This window comes from Serpula lacrymans, assembly GCF_000218685.1.
Source record: "Serpula lacrymans var. lacrymans S7.9 unplaced genomic scaffold SERLAscaffold_6, whole genome shotgun sequence".
NCBI lineage: Eukaryota > Fungi > Basidiomycota > Agaricomycetes > Boletales > Serpulaceae > Serpula > Serpula lacrymans.
Window position 1 is genome coordinate 2404897 of NW_006763295.1, and position 19049 is coordinate 2423945.

A 19049-nucleotide genomic window follows, 5' to 3' on the forward strand; every position below is an offset into this window, starting at 1 on the left:
TCCAGACCATGATGGACCACCTCCTAAGAGAACTGATCATGGAAGGAAAAGTTATCGTATATTTAGATGATATCATGATCTTCACGGAAATACTTGAGGAACATCGCCGAATAGTCACCAAAGTCCTCCGTATCCTGCAACAAAACCAGTTGTATCTTAAACCAGAGAAATGCGAATTCGAGAAACAGGAAGTCGAGTACTTAGGCATGATCATCTCCAAAGACACTATCCGTATGGATCCGTTAAAAGTCGCAGCGGTCGCTGACTGGCCTACACCAAAGAATAAAAGAGAACTCCAATCATTCTTAGGGTTCTCCAATTTCTATCGACGATTTGTCAAAGACTACGGACGAATTGCGAAACCACTCACTGTGCTCACTGGAAAAGTTGACTGGACCTGGAAAGACAAACAAGAGACATCTTTTGAAACACTGAAGAAAACGCTTACTACTGCTCCCACCCTCGCTATACCAAACGATGACGACCCGTTCAAACTAGAAACCGACGCCTCTGACTTCGCTGTAGGAGCCGTCCTAACAAAATGATAAATTCAGACCAATAGCATTCCTCTTGAAAGCCCTTACCCCTGCAGAACGAAACTATGAAATTTACAATAAAGAGATGCTCGCAGTCATGACGGCGTTAGATGAATGGAGACATCACCTTGTAGGATCGAAACACCCCTTCACCATCTTCACAGATCACCAAAACCTCCTTTACTTCCATCAACCTTAGAAATATAATCGACGCCAAGCTCGATGGTCATCCCAGCTTGCAGATTATAATTTCAAAATGGAACACGTCAAAGGAAATCAAAATACAAAGGCTGACCTGTTAAGCAGACGAATCGATCATCCTAAAGGCACAAACGATGACAAGAATCAGACACTTCTCCCAGACGTACATTTTGAAGTATTTGACACCAACGAAGGATACCTACCACATATACGTCGAAGTGTCCAGAAACAAGACGACATAGTAAGGAAGAACTTGAAAGAGAAGCCGGATACCTGGAAGATGAAGGATAGGATCGTCTGGATCAAGAGAGAATCCGCGACGAGTTCCTACCCGATCCCACTAGCTGACCGCATATACGTTCCCCGAAACCACGAATTACGGGCGCGAATATTGAAAGATCATCACGACGAAGCCCTGGCTGGACACCCAGGAGAAAGAACGATGTTTGAACGAGTAAACCGAGAGCTCTGGTGGCTGAGTCTTCATACAGATATCAGACGATATGTACGAGGGTGCGAGAGTTGTCAACGCACCAAGGCACATCGGACAAAGCCTAACACCCCTCTACACCCAAACCCGATACCAGATCGGCCTTGGCAGATTATCACCACCGATCTCATAGGCGCGTTACCGGAATCCAAGGGCTACACCGCAGTTCAGGTCTTTGTTGACAGATTTAGCAAAATGGCCCATTTCGTCCCTACTTTCGTCACCCTCAACTCTGCTGGTTACGCACGTCAACTCCGAGACAATGTAATACGGCTCCACGGAATCCCTGAAAAGATCATCTCGGATCGAGGTCCTCAATTCATGTCTTGATTTACGAAAGACTTTTATGATTTAATGGGCATAACACCAGGCCTCTCTACAGGCTACCACCCTCAAACAGACGGACAGTCCGAATGGATCAACCAGGATCTAGAGCACTACCTCCGCGTTTTCATAAATCATCAACAAAATGATTGGGCAGACTGGCTTTCCATCGCTGAGTTTACATACAACAACCATCTCCACACTGCAACAAATCAAACACCTTTCTTTTTGAACTATGGACTACACCCCAGAACAAATATCACCACCACACCGTCCCCTCAATCCGCTTCTGCGGAAGAATTTGGCAAACAGATGAAAAAACTCCACAACATCACGAAATCTTCCCTTCTCTTAGCCAACGATAATCTAAGAAAGTATTATGACCGCAAGAAATCCCCCTCCCGAGAATATCAAGTTGGCGATAAAGTCTGGTTAGAAGGACATAACATCACAACGGATAGACCAATGAAGAAATTAGACGATAAACGCTTTGGGCCTTTCAAAGTCACCCAAAAGGTCGGACCCTCCGCCTATCAACTCGACGTCCCTAAGAGCTGGAAGTCCATTCATCCCGTATTCAACGAAGCTATTTTTCTCACCATACCACGCTCCCGAATTCCTCAATCAACCAATTTCCTTGCGACCACCACCCGAGATCGTGGAAGGAATAGACGAATACGAAGTAGAGAGTATAATTGCTTCCAGACCGACTAAGCTGAAAGGTAGTAAGCTCGACTACCTAATTCACTGGCATGGTTATCCAGTCTCCGAACGCACTTGGGAACCCGACATCAACCTTACACATGTCGCTAAATTACTCGCCGCTTTCCACAAAACGAATCCCTCCGCCCCTCGCATCATTACCGCTTCTCTTCACTTTCGCCCTTACAAAAACTACACCGCCACTTCTAAATCTCCGATGCTTTTTGACTGGATTGCCAACAAGTTCCAGAGTGCCGCATCCGGACTCATGAGGACACGAGTCTTATAAAAGGGGAGCTAATGTGAGGAATCAATTTTTCTTATCACATTCCCGTCATGTCGTGGTTAGCAGACTCGATCCCCGTCACTCCTCTTGCCCTTGGACTAGAGATTACAGCAGGTGTCTTATTACTTTTATCCTTTTTCTTCTTATTCTCTATTCACACTCATATCCTATCGTACCTACAACGAGGTAGACTTGTTGTCGACCCTCGAGAAGATATCCAGATGACATAGCCACGATCCAGTGCTATGTCTGGGAATACTTCGGAGGAATATTGATAAGCGAAGAAGGTTGTGAGTCAGCGCCTTCTCATGGGCTTACTGATACAGCCAATCGCACATCCCTTACCAATACATTTTCTCATACAATTAGTAAATACGATAGATCGGACCACCTTCTCCTTTTATTCTTATTGGTTAGCTGACTGGTCAGAGCACTTTCTCAGTTCTTTCCTTTCTCGGTCTGACCATCGCCGTTCACTATATAAAGAGGTACATACTCAATGTACTGTTCTCTAGTTCAATATTAGTTTGGATTTGCGCTCATACCGATACTCTTCATTCTCATACCCTGATTCACCGCCTTCCAGCAAGGACTTGACCAGGCATTGGGCTTTGTTATATAGCTTCGTATTTGTTGCCTGACAATACCAGCCAGGCTATGTTAGACGTGATATTATTTTGCCTGTCTTAAACGATCCAGCTGGGTGAGAAGCTGCCCATCCTAGACAACCCAGCTGGGTCAGTACATTACAGGGTGCCCGTCTTAGATGGCCCGGCTAGATTACAGCTGTCCTAGATGACACAACTGGTTCAGAAGATGACAAGTGGACAAGAGTGCAATGGGTTGCTGAGATGAAGTGTGGTCGTACCTCCACTGTTGATAGATATCTGAGCTAATATTAAACCTTGACAATTCTGCCCTCTAAGGTCCTGATGGTTTTGAGGCATCCATATCCATGAGACATCTTTAGGTATACATTTTCATATAGCAATATAATTATCTACTTGAATTTTGGTATACCCAGGTCAAAGACATATTTGTTTCTGTGCTCTTTTTTCCTTTCTCTGTCACAGATAGAGCACTGACACTGAAAACAAGCCCTCCTTTTCCACTATCATCCCAGTTTGAATGTTCAGGCATTGATGGCATTGATTTTCCAGCTTTTGATAATGTCCTTTGTACACAAGGGGCCCCTATGTCAAAGACTGAGGGCCTGGGCATCCCTAATTTTGTGCTCCCAGGGTTGTCACAATTAGGTCTCTTGCATGGCACCTGGGGTTATTATGATTAGGTTCCTTGTATGGCACCCTGTCAGGCAACAAATATGAAGCTATATAACAAAATTCAATGCCTGGTCAAGTCTTTGATAAAAAGTGGTGTCTCAGGGTATGAGAGTTGAAGAGTATTGGTATAGGCGCGAATCCAAACTAATATTGAACTAAGGAATAATATATCAAGTATTTACTTCCTTATATAGTGAACAGCCAGGGTCAGACCGGAAAAGGGAAAGAGTAAAAAAGTGGTCTGACCAAACAACTAACCAATAAGAAAAGAAAGGGAAAGTGGTCCAATCTATTGTATTTACTAATCATGTGAGAGAAAGTCTTGGTAAGAGATGTATTATTGGCTGTATCAGTAAGCCCATGAGAAGGCACTGATTCATAGCCTACATTGCTGATCAATATCCCTCCGAAGTATTCCCGGACATAGCATTGAGTCATCACTATGTCATCTGAATATCTTCTCGAGGGTTTACAGCGGTTCTCCTTTGTTGTAAGTACAATAAAACATGAGTATGAATGGAAAATAAGAAGAAAAAGGATAAAAGTAATAGGACACTGGCTGTAATCTCTAGTCCAAGGGTGAGAGGAGTGACGGGGACTAAATTGGATAACCACAACATGATGGGAGTGCAATGAGAAAAAATTGATTCCTCACAGTCTGTAGTTGTGACAACACCAACAAAACACAGCCTTGGGGCACTGGAGCACAACCACAACAACAACTCAATGGAGGAAAGGAAGTGTACAACTCATCTTTGGTCTTGCGCTCAAGGACAATTGTCTATTATGTACCTAATGAAGGTCTAGGCCTGTTTGTATTTATGTAGTCCATAATATGAAAGAGATGATATATGTTGAATGTGAATGAGTTTGGGCAAAGGCTTTAGCCTTTCCCGCTATAGGATATCGTTTGAATGAAACTTTGGGTACTAAATAAAGAGAGTTTATTAGTAAGCTGTGATTCCCAGGAGGTAGGAGGGCATGGACAATGCATGCAGTGCTGATAAGCCCCAAATGATAGGAGTCTGTGGTTGACTTACTTGGTTTGTTATTAGCGGATGGGAGGCAAGTTCAATGTTAATTGGACTAGGGCCGTGTGTGTGTCTGGAACTGCTTGCATATAGGGTGCAAGGATTTGTGCATGCTTTCTGAGATAAAGTTGGAACATGTCACTAGCCCATCTCCCTTTAACTTTCATGACGTCAAATGGAACACCGCATTGTTGATGATGAGAACTGTTGTTAGAAAAACCACATACAAAATAAACTAACACACAATTCTCCCAGATTCCACGGAACTTGTTTATGGGCTTTTCCTCCTAGAACAGTGGAGTGGTCTGGTTGTTCGTGGGGTGGTACATATAACGATTCTTCAAAGTAAAACCCAGAGATGTATGGGTGTGGGTTTTGAGGAGGAGGGATAGTTGGAATATAGAAAAATAGGGGCTTTGTGGCGAGTATAGACAAGCACTACCTTGCTAATTGTAGTACAAGGTAGGTTTGAGAATGACAAAGTGACGAGGTGACAAAGTTCCCAGTGATAGCAGGCTCCTGACGCACAGACTGTAGTGCTCAGAAGGACTCTAATCAAAAGGGATGACAATCACTTTCAAAAAGTGACGAGTGACAATGATAGCAGTTAACAGTGGTAGCAGTGGGAAGTGTTATGACCACACTGGATCACAAGTAGTAGTGAGTAGTGAACTTGAGATTAGAGAAGAAGTCTGGATTCGAGTTCTTGTTGTTTTTTTACAAGGTAAAATACAGGGGTTTATATAGTGAAAAAAAAGTAGGCTATGCACAGTATAGCTGTGCAAAAAGAATGAGAAAGAACATGAAGGAAGGAATGTACGCTGACGAATCCTGCATAGGTAGTACAGGATAAGATTGTCAAAATAAGGAAAAGAAAGAGATAGAACAATAAATGCTGTGAGTAATGTCACAGGTTTGTACAGCCATAAAATAAAGTCCAATAGCAAAAAGAGAGCAGGAAAAATCATGATGTCATGGGAAGATGCAGTAAAAGAGGGAAAGGCAAAACACTATCAGTATCAACACAGTTCCTTTATTGTCAGTCAGGCATTCTAAAAAAATATGTGTCCATAAAAATGATTTAAAAATCAAAAATAATTGCACTGTAAATGAATGTTCTGCTGAAAAAAAAGAAATTGGAGCCACCGGTCCACCACCTAGTCCAAATCCGACAGTTCCATGGCCTTACCAATGGACTGGTTGTGTTGGACCACCTGGTCAAACAAGGGAGGGAGAGGAGTAGTTCCAATTTGGAACAAGTGAGTCCCAGGCAGCATGTGGTAGGTGTAGCTGTAGCAAAGACGATGGACAAAAGATAAGTGTACCCAAGTGAATGGGACAGCAATGAACATGGGCAACGCAAGGGGATGAACCTTCTCCAGCTCAAAAACTACCCACCCACGCTCCAACCAGGCGAGACGAGCGACCAATGTTTTGATAGTATATGATGGCAGATCAACATCATGAAGATGGACCTGTTGCCCTATTTGGACCGGCCGCTGGGGCTTTGCTGATATCAGCAGTGGCACGTGGTAGTCAACGGATTGGCGACGGAAGCGGATAGGAAGTGGTGACATCTGTTACGATTTGTCTACCTATATTACGGACTACTCATTTCTCTTTACTCATCGGTTATACCATCGGACCGATGACTCACATCCCTCACATACACTTCCGCTCCTCTCGCATTTCTATTACTTTGTATAGTACTCAGTCCTCAACGGACAGACCTACCCTAGATAGGACGTAACTCCTATCGCCGACTTACTTCTCTATAAATACGCTTGTAACAGTAGTAGTATTCTCCAATACGATTCTACGCAGTTCACGCTTACAAAGCTAGAACTTCCAAGATCAGACTTCCATACGGAAGAAGACCAACAACCGTTGGAATCCCTCTATTCAGAATTACATCCTCGAACTTGTCTTCGGATAAGTCTCTTTGAACAAACCCGACGAACCCTCAGACTTTGTTAAGCACTTTGTGCGTAACAAAAGAATCGTATTCCATACCAGAAGTCCCACCTATTTAGGTTTGGGAAGAAAAAGCCGACAATACGTCACAACGACCAAGAACCAGATCTCAGAGAGCAGGAAGAAGCTCAGACGATTTACAGACACAGACAGCAACACCCCCGACATCATCCAGACAAGGAAGGATAGCAGCACCACCCCCCTTCCCTCAACCAGACGTCACCCGACTCCACACCAGAGAACAGGCAGACGCATTCTACGAAGCCAGAACACGTTGGCTACAGTTCTACGCGGAAAGTCATCCACAACTAATCCCCAGAACACAACACGATCCTCCAGTAACCACAGAAAACATCTACAATGAAGACGACTTCGAAGAATACGCAGCGGAAGGTGAACCAATACCCCTTCCCACACCACAGATACTCCCCACCGCACCCAACCCATCTCCTACCCCACCTACCTACACCATGTCAAACGCTACAACACCCAAACCCACTATGATTGGGAAAATCGACGACTTTGATGGGACCCCAGACAAGGCCCAAAGATGGATATCATCCACTGACTTACACTTTGACATCAACGACACCATTTATACCTCGGACAAGAAAAAGGTGTACGTAGCTCTCAGCTACATGAAGGACGGAACCGCCGCCTCATGGAGTGAAGCCAAGATGACCGAATACAAAGACAAGAACGCCTACCCCACATGGGCAGAATTTATGAAAACATTCACAGCCAGTTTCAGAACAGCAAATGTCAAAGGAACGGCTTCGGCCGCCTTGATGAAAATGAGGATGGAACCAGGAGAAAATGCAGTGGCATTCAACTCGAGGTTTATGCTAGATGCCGGGAAAAGCGGCATCAACAACGAAGCCATGATCATGGTTTATCAAAAAGCAATCCGACCCCCCCTCCTCCGCGGAGCACTCACCGGAAAGGAACTGGTCACCATTGAAGACTGGATGAACACGGTGGCCAACCTAGATGCCAACTGGATCAGTGCAAACGCCATCTCGGAAGGAACGTGGGGGACCAGAAACAAAGAAAGACAGTACGACAAAAATCGCAAAAGTGGACCATCCACCAGCGTGAAAAGGCTGACCAAAGACGAAGAAGAAACCAGGAGGAAGGAAGGAAGGTGCTTCATATGCAACGAAAAAGGACACATCGGGAGGAATTGCAGGAACAAAGGAAAGACTCCCGAAAGAAAGGTACGTCAAACCGAAACTGAAGATGACGTCAAGACAGTGGTAGAAGAAGACAAGGTCCAAAACATCATGAGGATGTGGAAGGAATTGGGAGAAGACCAAAGAGCTGAGGCGATGAAAGAATTAGAAGACGAGGGTTTTTGAAACCACGGACTACCCCGATGTTAGTACCGTCGAAAATGGCAACTGTAACAATAGCAACGATCAATGCCAACTCTTTACGAATCGATTGCTCGTTAAAACAGAAAACCATCGGAACCAAAGCCCTGATAGATTCAGGAGCTACGGACGACTTCATGGACACAAAATTCGCCATTAAAAACCGACTCCCCCTCCAAAAACTCCCGATCCCTATAACATGTAAAAACGTTGACGGAACCACAAACAAAAACGGAAAAATTACGCATTGCACCTACCAGAGAATAGACGCAGGAGGACAAAACAGGTTTACGAAGTTTCTATTAACCGGACTGGACGGAGAAGACATATTGCTAGGCTTCCCCTGGTTGCGAAAAGTCAACCCGGTCATTAACTGGAAAGACAAAGAATTACCATACTCAGACAAACACTCAATCAGGACAAACCAAACTACCACGGAAACAAAAATCAGGACAACCACAGTAGACGAGGACGAGTACAAAACCATTCACAGATACGTATCCGACCGCACACCCTATCCTCGAACCACGATCCGGTTAAAAGTCAACTCGGCAATGGAACACGCGCAAATACACGGAGAAAGAAAAGAAAAACATATCCTCCCAGATGAATATAAGGGCTATTCAGACGTCTTTGACAAGAAGAAATCGGAAAGACTCCCCAAGCGACGGGAATATGATCATGTAATCAACATGAAACCGGAATTTGTACCAACGGATTGCAAATTGTACCCACTGGCACCAAAAGAAGATGAAGCGTTAACGGAATTCTTGACGGACAACTACAGAAAGGGATACATCAGGCCAAGCAAGTCGCCACAGGTGTCCCCCTTCTTCTTCATTGGCAAGAAGGACGGATCACTCCGACCATGCCAAGATTACAGAAAACTAAACGCATATACCGTAAAAGACCCATATCCACTACCCCTGATACCCGACCTCATCGAAAGATTGAAAGGAGCCACCATCTTTACTAAACTGGATCTACGTTGGGGATACAACAATGTAAGGATAAAAGAAGGAGACGAATGGAAAGCTGCCTTCAAAACCAGCAAGGGAGTATTCGAACCAACGGTCATGTTTTTCGGCATGTGCAATTCCCCGGCAACATTCCAAAGGCTGATGAACGACAAATTCAAAGACTATATTGATGAAGGCTGGATGATCATATACATGGACGACATCCTCATCTTTGACACCCAGGTTGAAAGACTCCGCATCCGGACAAAACAAGTTCTACAAAGGCTACGAGAAAACGACTTATTCCTGAAACTTGAAAAATGTACCTTTGAGGCGGAGACCATCGAATACTTGGGAATGATTGTTTCCCACAACCAGGTATCCATGGACCCAGCCAAACTCGCAGGGATACGCGATTGGCCAACCCCGAAAGACACCAAAGGCGTACGGAAGTTCTTAGGTTACGGAAACTTCTACAGAAAGTTTATAGGCCATTACTCTGACCTAGCCCGACCCCTAAATGCCTTGCTAGAAAAAGACAAAAAGTGGAACTGGACGAAAATCGAAGATGACGCTTTCAAACTATTGAAACAAAGATTCCTCAAATCCCCTGTAACCCAAATCCCCGATTCCTCGAAACCGTCGAAGATAGCAGCGGACGCGAGCAAACACGCCACCGGAGCTGTGTTAATGCAACCAGATGATCAAGGACAATGGCACCCGTGCGCATTTTTCTCGAAAACCCTATCCCCCGCAGAGAAAAACTACCAGATCTACGACAAGGAACTTTTAGCGGTAATAAGAGCTCTGAAGGAGTGGAAACACCTGCTTTTAGGAAGCCCACACACGATCCAAATCCTAACGGATCACAAGAACCTGACGTACTGGCAGGAGGCCAGAAAACTCACACCACGACAACGAAGGTGGCAGCTAGAACTGTCACAATACAATTACACATTAGAGCACGTACCCGGAACCCACATGGTGGTACCTGACGCACTCTCGAGACGACCCGACTTGTACATCGATAACACGGATGACGACGACGACACCCCAATGATACCAGCGTCGGTGTTTCTGTATCACACGAGAACAATAAAAGACACAATAGAGCAAGCAATGCTCACCAACGACAACTACCCTGGAAGAACGAAAAAGGAAGATTGGCACAAAGCGGAAGGACAGTTCTTCTATCAGAACAAACTACTGATCGACACTGCAGAAGAACAGAGAACGATCATCAAAAATCACCACGACTCGCTAACCGCAGGACACCCAGGAAGACTAAAAACCTATCAACTAATAAAAAAGTCCTATTGGTGGCCAGGAATGATGAAACAGGTAGAGGAATACGTGAAAGGATGCACAACTTGCCAGCAAGCCAAAGTAAACACGCATCCGGCCACGGTACCGTTGATCCCGAATCAAACACCGAAGACCAGTGAACCGATGAAGTATCTCTCGGTGGATTTCATTACAGACTTACCCGAGTCTATAGGGTATGACAGTATAATGGTCGTGGTAGACCAAGGACTTAGTAAGGGGGTAATCCTCTCACCTTGCCACAAAACCATCGACGCACTCGAAACTGCACAAATCTTCCATGACTCTGTCTTCAAACGGTTTGGACTACACGACAAAATCATATCCGACAGAGGCCCACAATTCGCCTCTGAAGTATCAAAAGAACTCCACAAACTCCTAAACATCAAAACCGCACTCTCCACGGCATACCATCCACAGACTGACGGACAAACAGAACGATCCAATCAAGAACTAGAGATCTACCTCCGCATCTTTTGCCAGAATCAACCACACAGTTGGGCAAAATACCTTACGACGGCCGAATTCTGCCACAACCAACGGCCACACTCCACAAATAACCAATCGCCATTCTACCTCCTCATGGGATACGAACCCCGAGGAATCCCGACTAAACACCGATCCACAAACATCCCGTCAGTAGAAAAACGATTATCCGAACTACTTAGGACAAGAGAGAACGCTCTAAAAGCACACGAACTAGCGAGAAGCAAGATGATGAAACGAACGAACGGAAAGTTCACCAGATTCTCAGAAGGACAAAAGGTGTGGTTAGAAAACACCAACCTGCGGGAAAAAGCCACCGAACACAAGAAGTTCAACATGAAACGCATTGGACCTTTCCGCATCCAAGAAAAGATCTCTCCGGTAAACTACCGATTATCGTTACCTCCCCATTGGAGGATACACAACGTTTTCCACGCATCCCTCTTAACCCCGTATACCGAAACCGACACTCACGGACCGAACTTTATCCGACCACCACCTGACCTTATCAACGAAGAAGAAGAATATGAAGTAGAAAGTATTCTTAGACACAAACCCTGGAAACGCGGACGCCGTTACCTGATCAAATGGCGCCATTACCCTCATTCCGAAAACTCATGGGAACCAGAAGAACACCTGACCAATGCTGCGGAGATACTGGAAGCCTATAAGAGAGATCACAAACTGCGTTGAAGAGACAACCACCCCCACCACCACCAATCCTCTGTCTCTCAAAACACACAACATGTCTACTTCTCACTCTACCGGCTTCCCCATCACCACCTACTCTGTACCCGGCGAAGCCAACATGCTAGCCGACGAACGAGTGTCCTTTGCCCGAGGGCAACGACACAACCAGGCTGACGTCTCTGACGCCATAGAATTAATGTCAGCCAAAAACGCCCACGTCTATCTATTTCGTGAAACAGAAAAACGCTATCCCGATGCGTACCACGCTCTTTCTTCCCTATACACCTTCCTTAACATAGACCTCGTGGCTGACGAACTCCTAAAAGCCATAGACTCACTACATTCGTTGGAAAACAAGCATTTGCGGCACAACAATCAGGACTCGAGTATCTGTCGGGCACTCCGGATGGAAAAGTTAGTTTTGGAATCTTTGGAACGACGCTTGAGGATGAACTCCTTGAGTGGGCAGACGGACGCGGCAAAGGCATATTTGGAATTAGGCGGGAAGATCTTGCTAACCGAAGCGCGCACGCGGATAGAGCGAGACGGCTATACAAGTACTCCTCCACCCGGTTTGTCCCGCCGGTCCCCATTACACCCAGATCAGATCAGTGTTACCCCGGAGCTCACCTACCCCACCGCTACCCCACAACCTCCGCCCACCCAGTTAGCGGAAAAATACATTCCCACCGTCCCAACCAGCCCGACCTCACAAGGGTCGAACCCCTCCAGTCCCCGTTCCACTGGGTCGAACCCAGAACCACTACCACCGCAGTCACCTCCGCCTCGACCGGTACCAAACGCCCAAACCCGTCGCCTGACGAAACGATGAGGAGCCCGCCTAGGCCGACAAGAAGTGATACTCCAGATCCCCGCCGTCAGAACTCCATCGAATCGGTGATCTCGTACGTCGAAGAGTCCGAAAGACAGTCCGCCTGGCGTAACGCGCAGGCCTGAGACCGGCTCCCCTTCCAATCCAATCAACGTAGATGACGCCGACATGATCGACCAATTGTACGCGGGAACGTACAACCTGGGAGATGACGATCCCCCCACTCCCAAATCCGACACCTCGTCCAATACCCGACGAAAGTACCACCAAGGCGTTCGCGACAACGCTCCTTACTGTCAAAACTGCGGTTGGAGTGATCATCGTACATATTACTGCGAAGCTTACTACTGCCCCGACTGCGATAGACGCGCACCAGGGCATAGTTTCAATTGGTGCCCTATTCATAGGGAAAACGAAGACAGGATTCTGATGGAGGGATTACATGGAGATGTCAGCTACGACGACAGCTACAACATGGATGGCGAGGGTACCGAATTTCGGTGAAATTCGAAGCAAGTAAGGGGGTAATGTTATGATTTGTCTATCTATATTACGGACTACTCATTTCTCTTTACTCATCGGTTATACCATCAGACCGATGACTCACATCCCTCACGTACACTTCCGCTCCTCTCGCATTTCTATTACTTTGTATAGTACTCAGTCCTCAACGGACAGACCTACCCTAGATAGGACGTAACTCCTATCGCCGACTTACTTCTCTATAAATACGCTTGTAACAGTAGTAGTATTCTCCAATACGATTCTACACAGTTCACGCTTACAAAGCTAGAACTTCCAAGATCAGACTTCCATACGGAAGAAGACCAACAACCGTTGGAATCCCTCTATTCAGAATTACATCCTCGAACTTGTCTTCGGATAAGTCTCTTTGAACAAACCCGACGAACCCTCAGACTTTGTTAAGCACTTTGTGCGTAACAACATCAGAAATGGTGGGGGTGCAAATAAGATGAGGAGGAGGAGGGTGGAGGTGACGAAAAAGTGGATTAGAATGGGGATCCAGGAACGACCGTCAGGTGAGAATAAAAAGGAGAGGAAGGGGCCCATGGTGGGGCTAGGCAAAGGAAGGGGAGTAAGGGAAACGACAAAAGCGAGGGCGGAATGCAATGTGTAGCCAGTGGCGACATGAAAATTTGCCAAAATGCCGAAGTACCGAATGGAAAAGCAAAGGTGAGCATGACTGGATTGCCTAATAGAGGTGGTGCTGATCAGCCACAAGTTCAAAAAATGCAATATTAATTACTATTCCACATGGCACTGTGTCTGTGTGGCGCAAAGGCGAGTCTTTTTGAATATTCACTTTGTTATTGACACCTGTCTATGCTACCAATCAGCTTTGGTGCATGACACCGTTTGGACCAGGGTTTACTATGTTTACCCCTCACATACTTTTTACACCACACTTGGATCTATGGTGCTCAAGTGACGATAAATTCAAGTTCCTTTCTCCCCCGCTTGTAATGTTGCATGTTGCAGGGGCCGGTAGTGGGGGGAGCATACCTAGGTATTCCACATTAGCCAAGCATTCTAAATCAACTTTGTCTGATCTTTTGGGGTCAACTCGTGCACGCACTCTGGCTCTTAATGCTCTCAAGAGGAGAGAGAGTGCTCTGACTGCTTACATATTTAGTCTCCCTGACACTCGTAATCACAAACGCCAATGTTGCGCTTTGTAAACTGGTACTTGTAGAATGTTCCATTGCTTTTGTCCATGTAATACCATATTTTTGTTACTCTGTACTTCTATACTTCGCGCAGCACAAGAATTGACGCTTTTGACTATCACTGTATTGCCACAAATAGTAAGGTCTATTGATAACACTTTCTTCACAGATTATCAGTGAGCACCATGTCCATTCTAGACTTGCTTTCTACTAAATCCATACAAGTGCACATTATGTCCTTGCCTATACATTGTGCAGCATTAGTCAACAGAGATGCTCCTCACATGTGTCCTGCTGGATGTGGAAAGTCATTTGCAACAGCTTATGCTGTCAATGCCCATCTTGGCTCTGCAAACAAATGTCTATGGTACCACAAAGGGAAGCTACAAGCACTCACTATCCCACAGTCAGAAGAAGATCTTGAAGAAGCCAGTGGATTAGACATGTTGATAGATGATGATGGGGAGGAGGAGACAACTGGAGATGTACTACAGGAGCTGCAAAAAGACCTACATCAGGAAAAACCCTTTTGCTATATAGCGCTATATAGCCACCACCTATATATATAAATGCATTCATAGAAACTATAGTACTATCAGTGCAATCATAGCTCTTATAGCTCTTATAGCATAGTAGTAGGCAAAATCTTAACTTAGGGGAGAAGTATCTATAATTCCCTCAAACTCTGGATTAATCTAATAAACTTGTTCAATAATAGAAAGAGGCCAAAAGTATTTGGAGTCAAGTATATTATTATAAGCAAGGTACTATAAGTACTCTTATAGCCTATAGCAGCCTAGGTAGCTCCTATAGCTGTGAAGGTCATAGTTATAATATAGTTCAAGGTGCTTAAAAGGGCTAATAAATCATACAGTATTAATTAATTATATAGCCTGTATTAGTGAGATAGTAGTTTGTATCTTTGATATTTATAAAATAAGAAAAATGATTTATCCAAATATAAGTAGTGACAATGAGTAAAAAAATAATCTAAGTCCATGAAAGGTCAATATATAACACCTGTATGATATATTTTATAAGCTCTCATGGTGTAGTGGATAAATGTGGTGTGTGGTGATAGGTTGCTTAGTCACCCAAAAGCTGACTAGCAGGTTGAGAGTTCAAATCCTGACTGTGTTAATTTTTTTTATCAGCCACACAACAATTTCCAACATCTATAAGAGCATTTATAGAGCTATATGAGGCTCTATAGATGGCAGAGGTTCTATAACAGGTTTGACCACTATAACAGCTTTATGAGTACTTATCGTGCTATAGAGCTCTATATAGCTACCCCCATTTTTCCTGATGTATTTTCCTTTGTTCCCATCCAGCCTCCTGATATTATAGAAGACAAGCAGAACATAGCAAGCCCATCCCTTCATCCAAACTAAATTATCTTAGATGATGATGAGGATGAACGTATAGAGGTGAAACATCCCACTGCTGGCAAGGTCATAAGTATGGATGAGACTTTACATCAAAGATGGAGAAGAGAATTTTTTAGGGCAGGTGGAGGTGGAGATAGAGGTGAAAACGTAGAAATGGGTGAAGATCCAGATCCCAAGTTCTTTCCCTTTGCCTCAGAGATGGATTGGAGGGTAGCCTGCTGGGCAATTTAAGATGGTATAGGGCATCAGTCATTTGATCAACTGCTAAGTATTCCAGGTGTCAGTGATTTCACAATTTCTCTGTACTTTGCTCATACTTTTTCCCAGGTCAAGGAGAAGCTTGGCTTGTCATATCATAATATATGTGCATTACACAAGATTGTCGACAACAACATACCAGCCAGGGCTGAATGGAAATCAACTATGATCTCTTTTCTGGATACTCCTGACAACACACACCTAATCCAGTACCGTGATGTACTGTCAGCTATCAGAACTCTCCTGGGAAATCCAGCCCATGCTGAAAATATAGTCTATTGTCCCAATAAGGTTTTTACAGATGCAAGTAGAGATTCAAGCATATACCATGAGATGTGGACAGGGAAGTGGTGGCATGCTATTCAGGTGAGCATGGCCTGTGTGAATCTTCTACATTGACTTATATGATCTTTGGAATAGGCTCGTCTACCATCTGGGGCAGCCTTGGCGCCTGTTATCATTGCAACAGACAAAACCCAGCGCACACAATTCTCCGACTCTAAATCAGCTTATCCTGTCTATCTCATATTGGGAAGCATACCCAGAGCCATAAGACGCAAGCCAAGCCAACATGCTTGCATTCTCATAGGATATCTGTCCGTCAATAAAGTTAGGGGATCTCAGCTTACAGCAAAAGCAAAGTCATCAAGAGTTCAGCGTCTATTCCATGAGTCTATGAGCGTTATACTAGAACCTTTGAAGAAGGCTGGCATTGAAGGGATGGACATCACTGGGGGTGATGGGGCTGTTAGGAGAGTTCATCCTGTTTTGGCTTGCTACATTGCAGATTATGCAGAACAATGTCTAGTGACATGTACAAAGTACGGCACTTGTCCCAAATGCAAAAGGCCTGCTTTTGAGCTTTCAGAATCTACTCCTGGAGAGCCACGTACACAGAACTGGACAGAAGAAGTCATTCAGAATGCTAGAGCTAACACAGATTCCTTCAATCAATTCCAAGAGAGATGCAAGGATAACAATGTCTCCGGTGGTGTTTACGAGCCATTCTGGCTTAACTTCCCTCATTGCGACATTCATTTATCTGTTTCCCCCAACATTCTCCATCAACTATACCAAGGTGTCTTTAAGCATATGGTGAACTGGTGCAAGGACCTTATGGATCCCAAGGAGTGTTACGATACACAATTTTCGGACTTACAAACTTCTTTTCTCCGTCCTAACTTTCTTTTCTCAAAGAGTTCTCACGCACTCAAGCCACACGGCACTTCCCTTTTGTTCAGACTTTTACTTTCTCGCGCCGCACTGCTTTTCTTTATTTATAGCTACAAATCTCTCACGCAGTAGAGCTGGTCACACAGGCTGTGCCCCATGACATCATCAGCCACTGCCTCCATCAACTGTATAGTACACATGTACAAACAAACCTGTAGTATATATACCCCAATAGATCCAGGAGACTCCTCAGCGAGTCCTCCTGTTGTATACCAACTAACTCACTGCATTCTAAGGGGTAACCACTCCCTCTTCATTTTCTCTATAGTGTGTTCCTGTGTGCGCCGGAGTAACTAACTCTTGGTTGTTACATTAGGACTCGCTCTTCTACTCTCTCGCACATTTGTGCAAAAAGTCCCACTGGGCACCCGGACTCCAGGGCGAAGGAGATTGGTTAGTGGTTAGGAATATCCCACATAGCAGATAGGTGCACTCTTTGCGACGGCCTTGTAGTGCTTTGGGAGAAGAACCCAAAACCTTTGATACGCGGCCCCCAGCGTTAAGGGGAGTACTTAGCTCAGCAGTTGTTGTGGAACCGCTGTTGATTAGAATTAAAATACAAAACTTCTTCTTTGAATACCTCTGACTGGGCCGGGCACTTGCCTCCGCCAGTTGGAGAAGGGTTGACAGCTTAACAAGTGGACCACCCCCTGACAACCGTTCGGACCAGGGTTTAATACTATAATTTTTATATACTTTTCAAATACTATAGTGTGGGTAGTCAGAGATTGAGATCCAATACTCAGCTGGGAAGAGGTAGATCTGCAGATAGCAAGCGGGGACCCCCAGTTACGTTTTTTTTACTTTACCAAGAGAACAAGTCGACATGTCATTGCAACAAGATATGAACAGTCTGCTGCATGCCATGCGTGCACAGATTGCTATGTTAACCTCGCAACTCGCCGAGCTGCAGAACAACCCCCCTGCGGCAACCCCCTCGGTCGAGAAAAAGTTCAACAAAAAGGTCGAAGTTGTCACTGACCCTGGCGCCTTTGAAGGAGACAGAGTGTGATTCGCCGAATGGTGGATCAAGCTCCAGATTTGGGTCAAGGCAAACTGGGACGCATTTGCTGACAATTTTGAGGTAGCCACTGCGGTGCTATCTCGACTAAAAGGACCTGTGGCGGGTTGATACGCCCAAGTAAGATTGCAGGAATGCTACACCGTGGGAGTGTGGCCAACCTGGGACGATCTCAAGAAAGAGATCAAAAAATATTTCAAACCGCAAGCTGAGCGTGACTGGGCGCATCAGCAAATCTGTTCCTTCAAACAAGGAAACATAAGGACAGATGATTACGTTACCCAGTTCCTGGCCCTTTCCATCCAAGGAGGGCTTGGAAATGAACATGCAGTAGAACTGCTGGAACGCAATGTGAACCCTCGTATTGCAGAACAGATCTACCTGCAAGATACAAGAAACGAGAACTTGGCCCTGGCAGCTGAGGAAGTACGACGAATCGGTAGAGCCATGGAGCTTTATCAAATGCACCAAGGTGGCGGGTCCACCACCAAAAACAATGAATCCCAGAGGCGCCCTGGGTTATCAAACCAAAAACAACAACACTCTCACGGGTTTCAGCCGTTCAGGCTGCAACCAGGTCGGGGTGCCCCGATGGATATCGGTGCGGTCCAGGGCGGACAGACGCGCAGATTTACCTGCTACAACTGTGGGCAGGAGGGGCACATAGCCCGAAAGTGTACAAATGGAGCACAGGCCGCTCAACAAAAAAATCAAGGGTGCCAGGCGCGCCAACTAGAAGCTGAAAAGCCAGACGATCGGCTCAATACTCTGGCTGGTTGTTCGTACAACGAAATCCGGGCTTTCTTCTATGACCAACAGGTCAATGAAATGAAGGCCCAGGGAAAAGAGTTCAGAGCTTAGGTTGCTTGGGTGCCTTCGCTCCTACGAACAATGAAGTAAACCACAACAAGGTGGCCCCTGCTCCGGGGTGTTGCATGAGCAATAAAGGAAAGACGGGGATGGCTCCC

General features: G+C 45.3%; 4 protein-coding genes across 4 annotated transcripts; all 4 read left to right on the forward strand.

Annotated features, from left to right (window-relative positions):
• Positions 1-7312: 7312 nt before the first annotated feature.
• SERLADRAFT_388560 (uncharacterized protein) lies at positions 7313-7610 on the forward strand (the record flags this gene model as incomplete). The annotated part of the gene is made up of 1 exon (XM_007317962.1): positions 7313-7610. A coding segment is annotated over one exon (242 nt), but the record flags the coding sequence as incomplete, so codon positions are not given.
• A 4362-nt stretch (positions 7611-11972) lies between these two features.
• SERLADRAFT_388562 (uncharacterized protein) lies at positions 11973-12360 on the forward strand (the record flags this gene model as incomplete). Its single annotated transcript, XM_007317963.1, has 1 exon — positions 11973-12360. A coding segment is annotated over one exon (265 nt), but the record flags the coding sequence as incomplete, so codon positions are not given.
• Positions 12361-14363: 2003 nt separating this feature from the next.
• Positions 14364-17132, forward strand: SERLADRAFT_437618 (uncharacterized protein; the record flags this gene model as incomplete). The annotated part of the gene is made up of 3 exons (XM_007317964.1): positions 14364-14663; positions 15897-16193; positions 16248-17132. The coding sequence occupies 3 exons, from the start codon at positions 14364-14366 to the stop codon at positions 17130-17132; spliced, it is 1482 nt and encodes a 493-aa protein (XP_007318026.1).
• Positions 17133-17886: 754 nt separating this feature from the next.
• Positions 17887-18942, forward strand: SERLADRAFT_437619 (uncharacterized protein; the record flags this gene model as incomplete). Its single annotated transcript, XM_007317965.1, has 2 exons — positions 17887-18066; positions 18214-18942. 2 exons carry the CDS (start codon positions 17887-17889, stop codon positions 18940-18942), a joined length of 909 nt encoding a protein of 302 aa, XP_007318027.1.
• Positions 18943-19049: the final 107 nt, after the last annotated feature.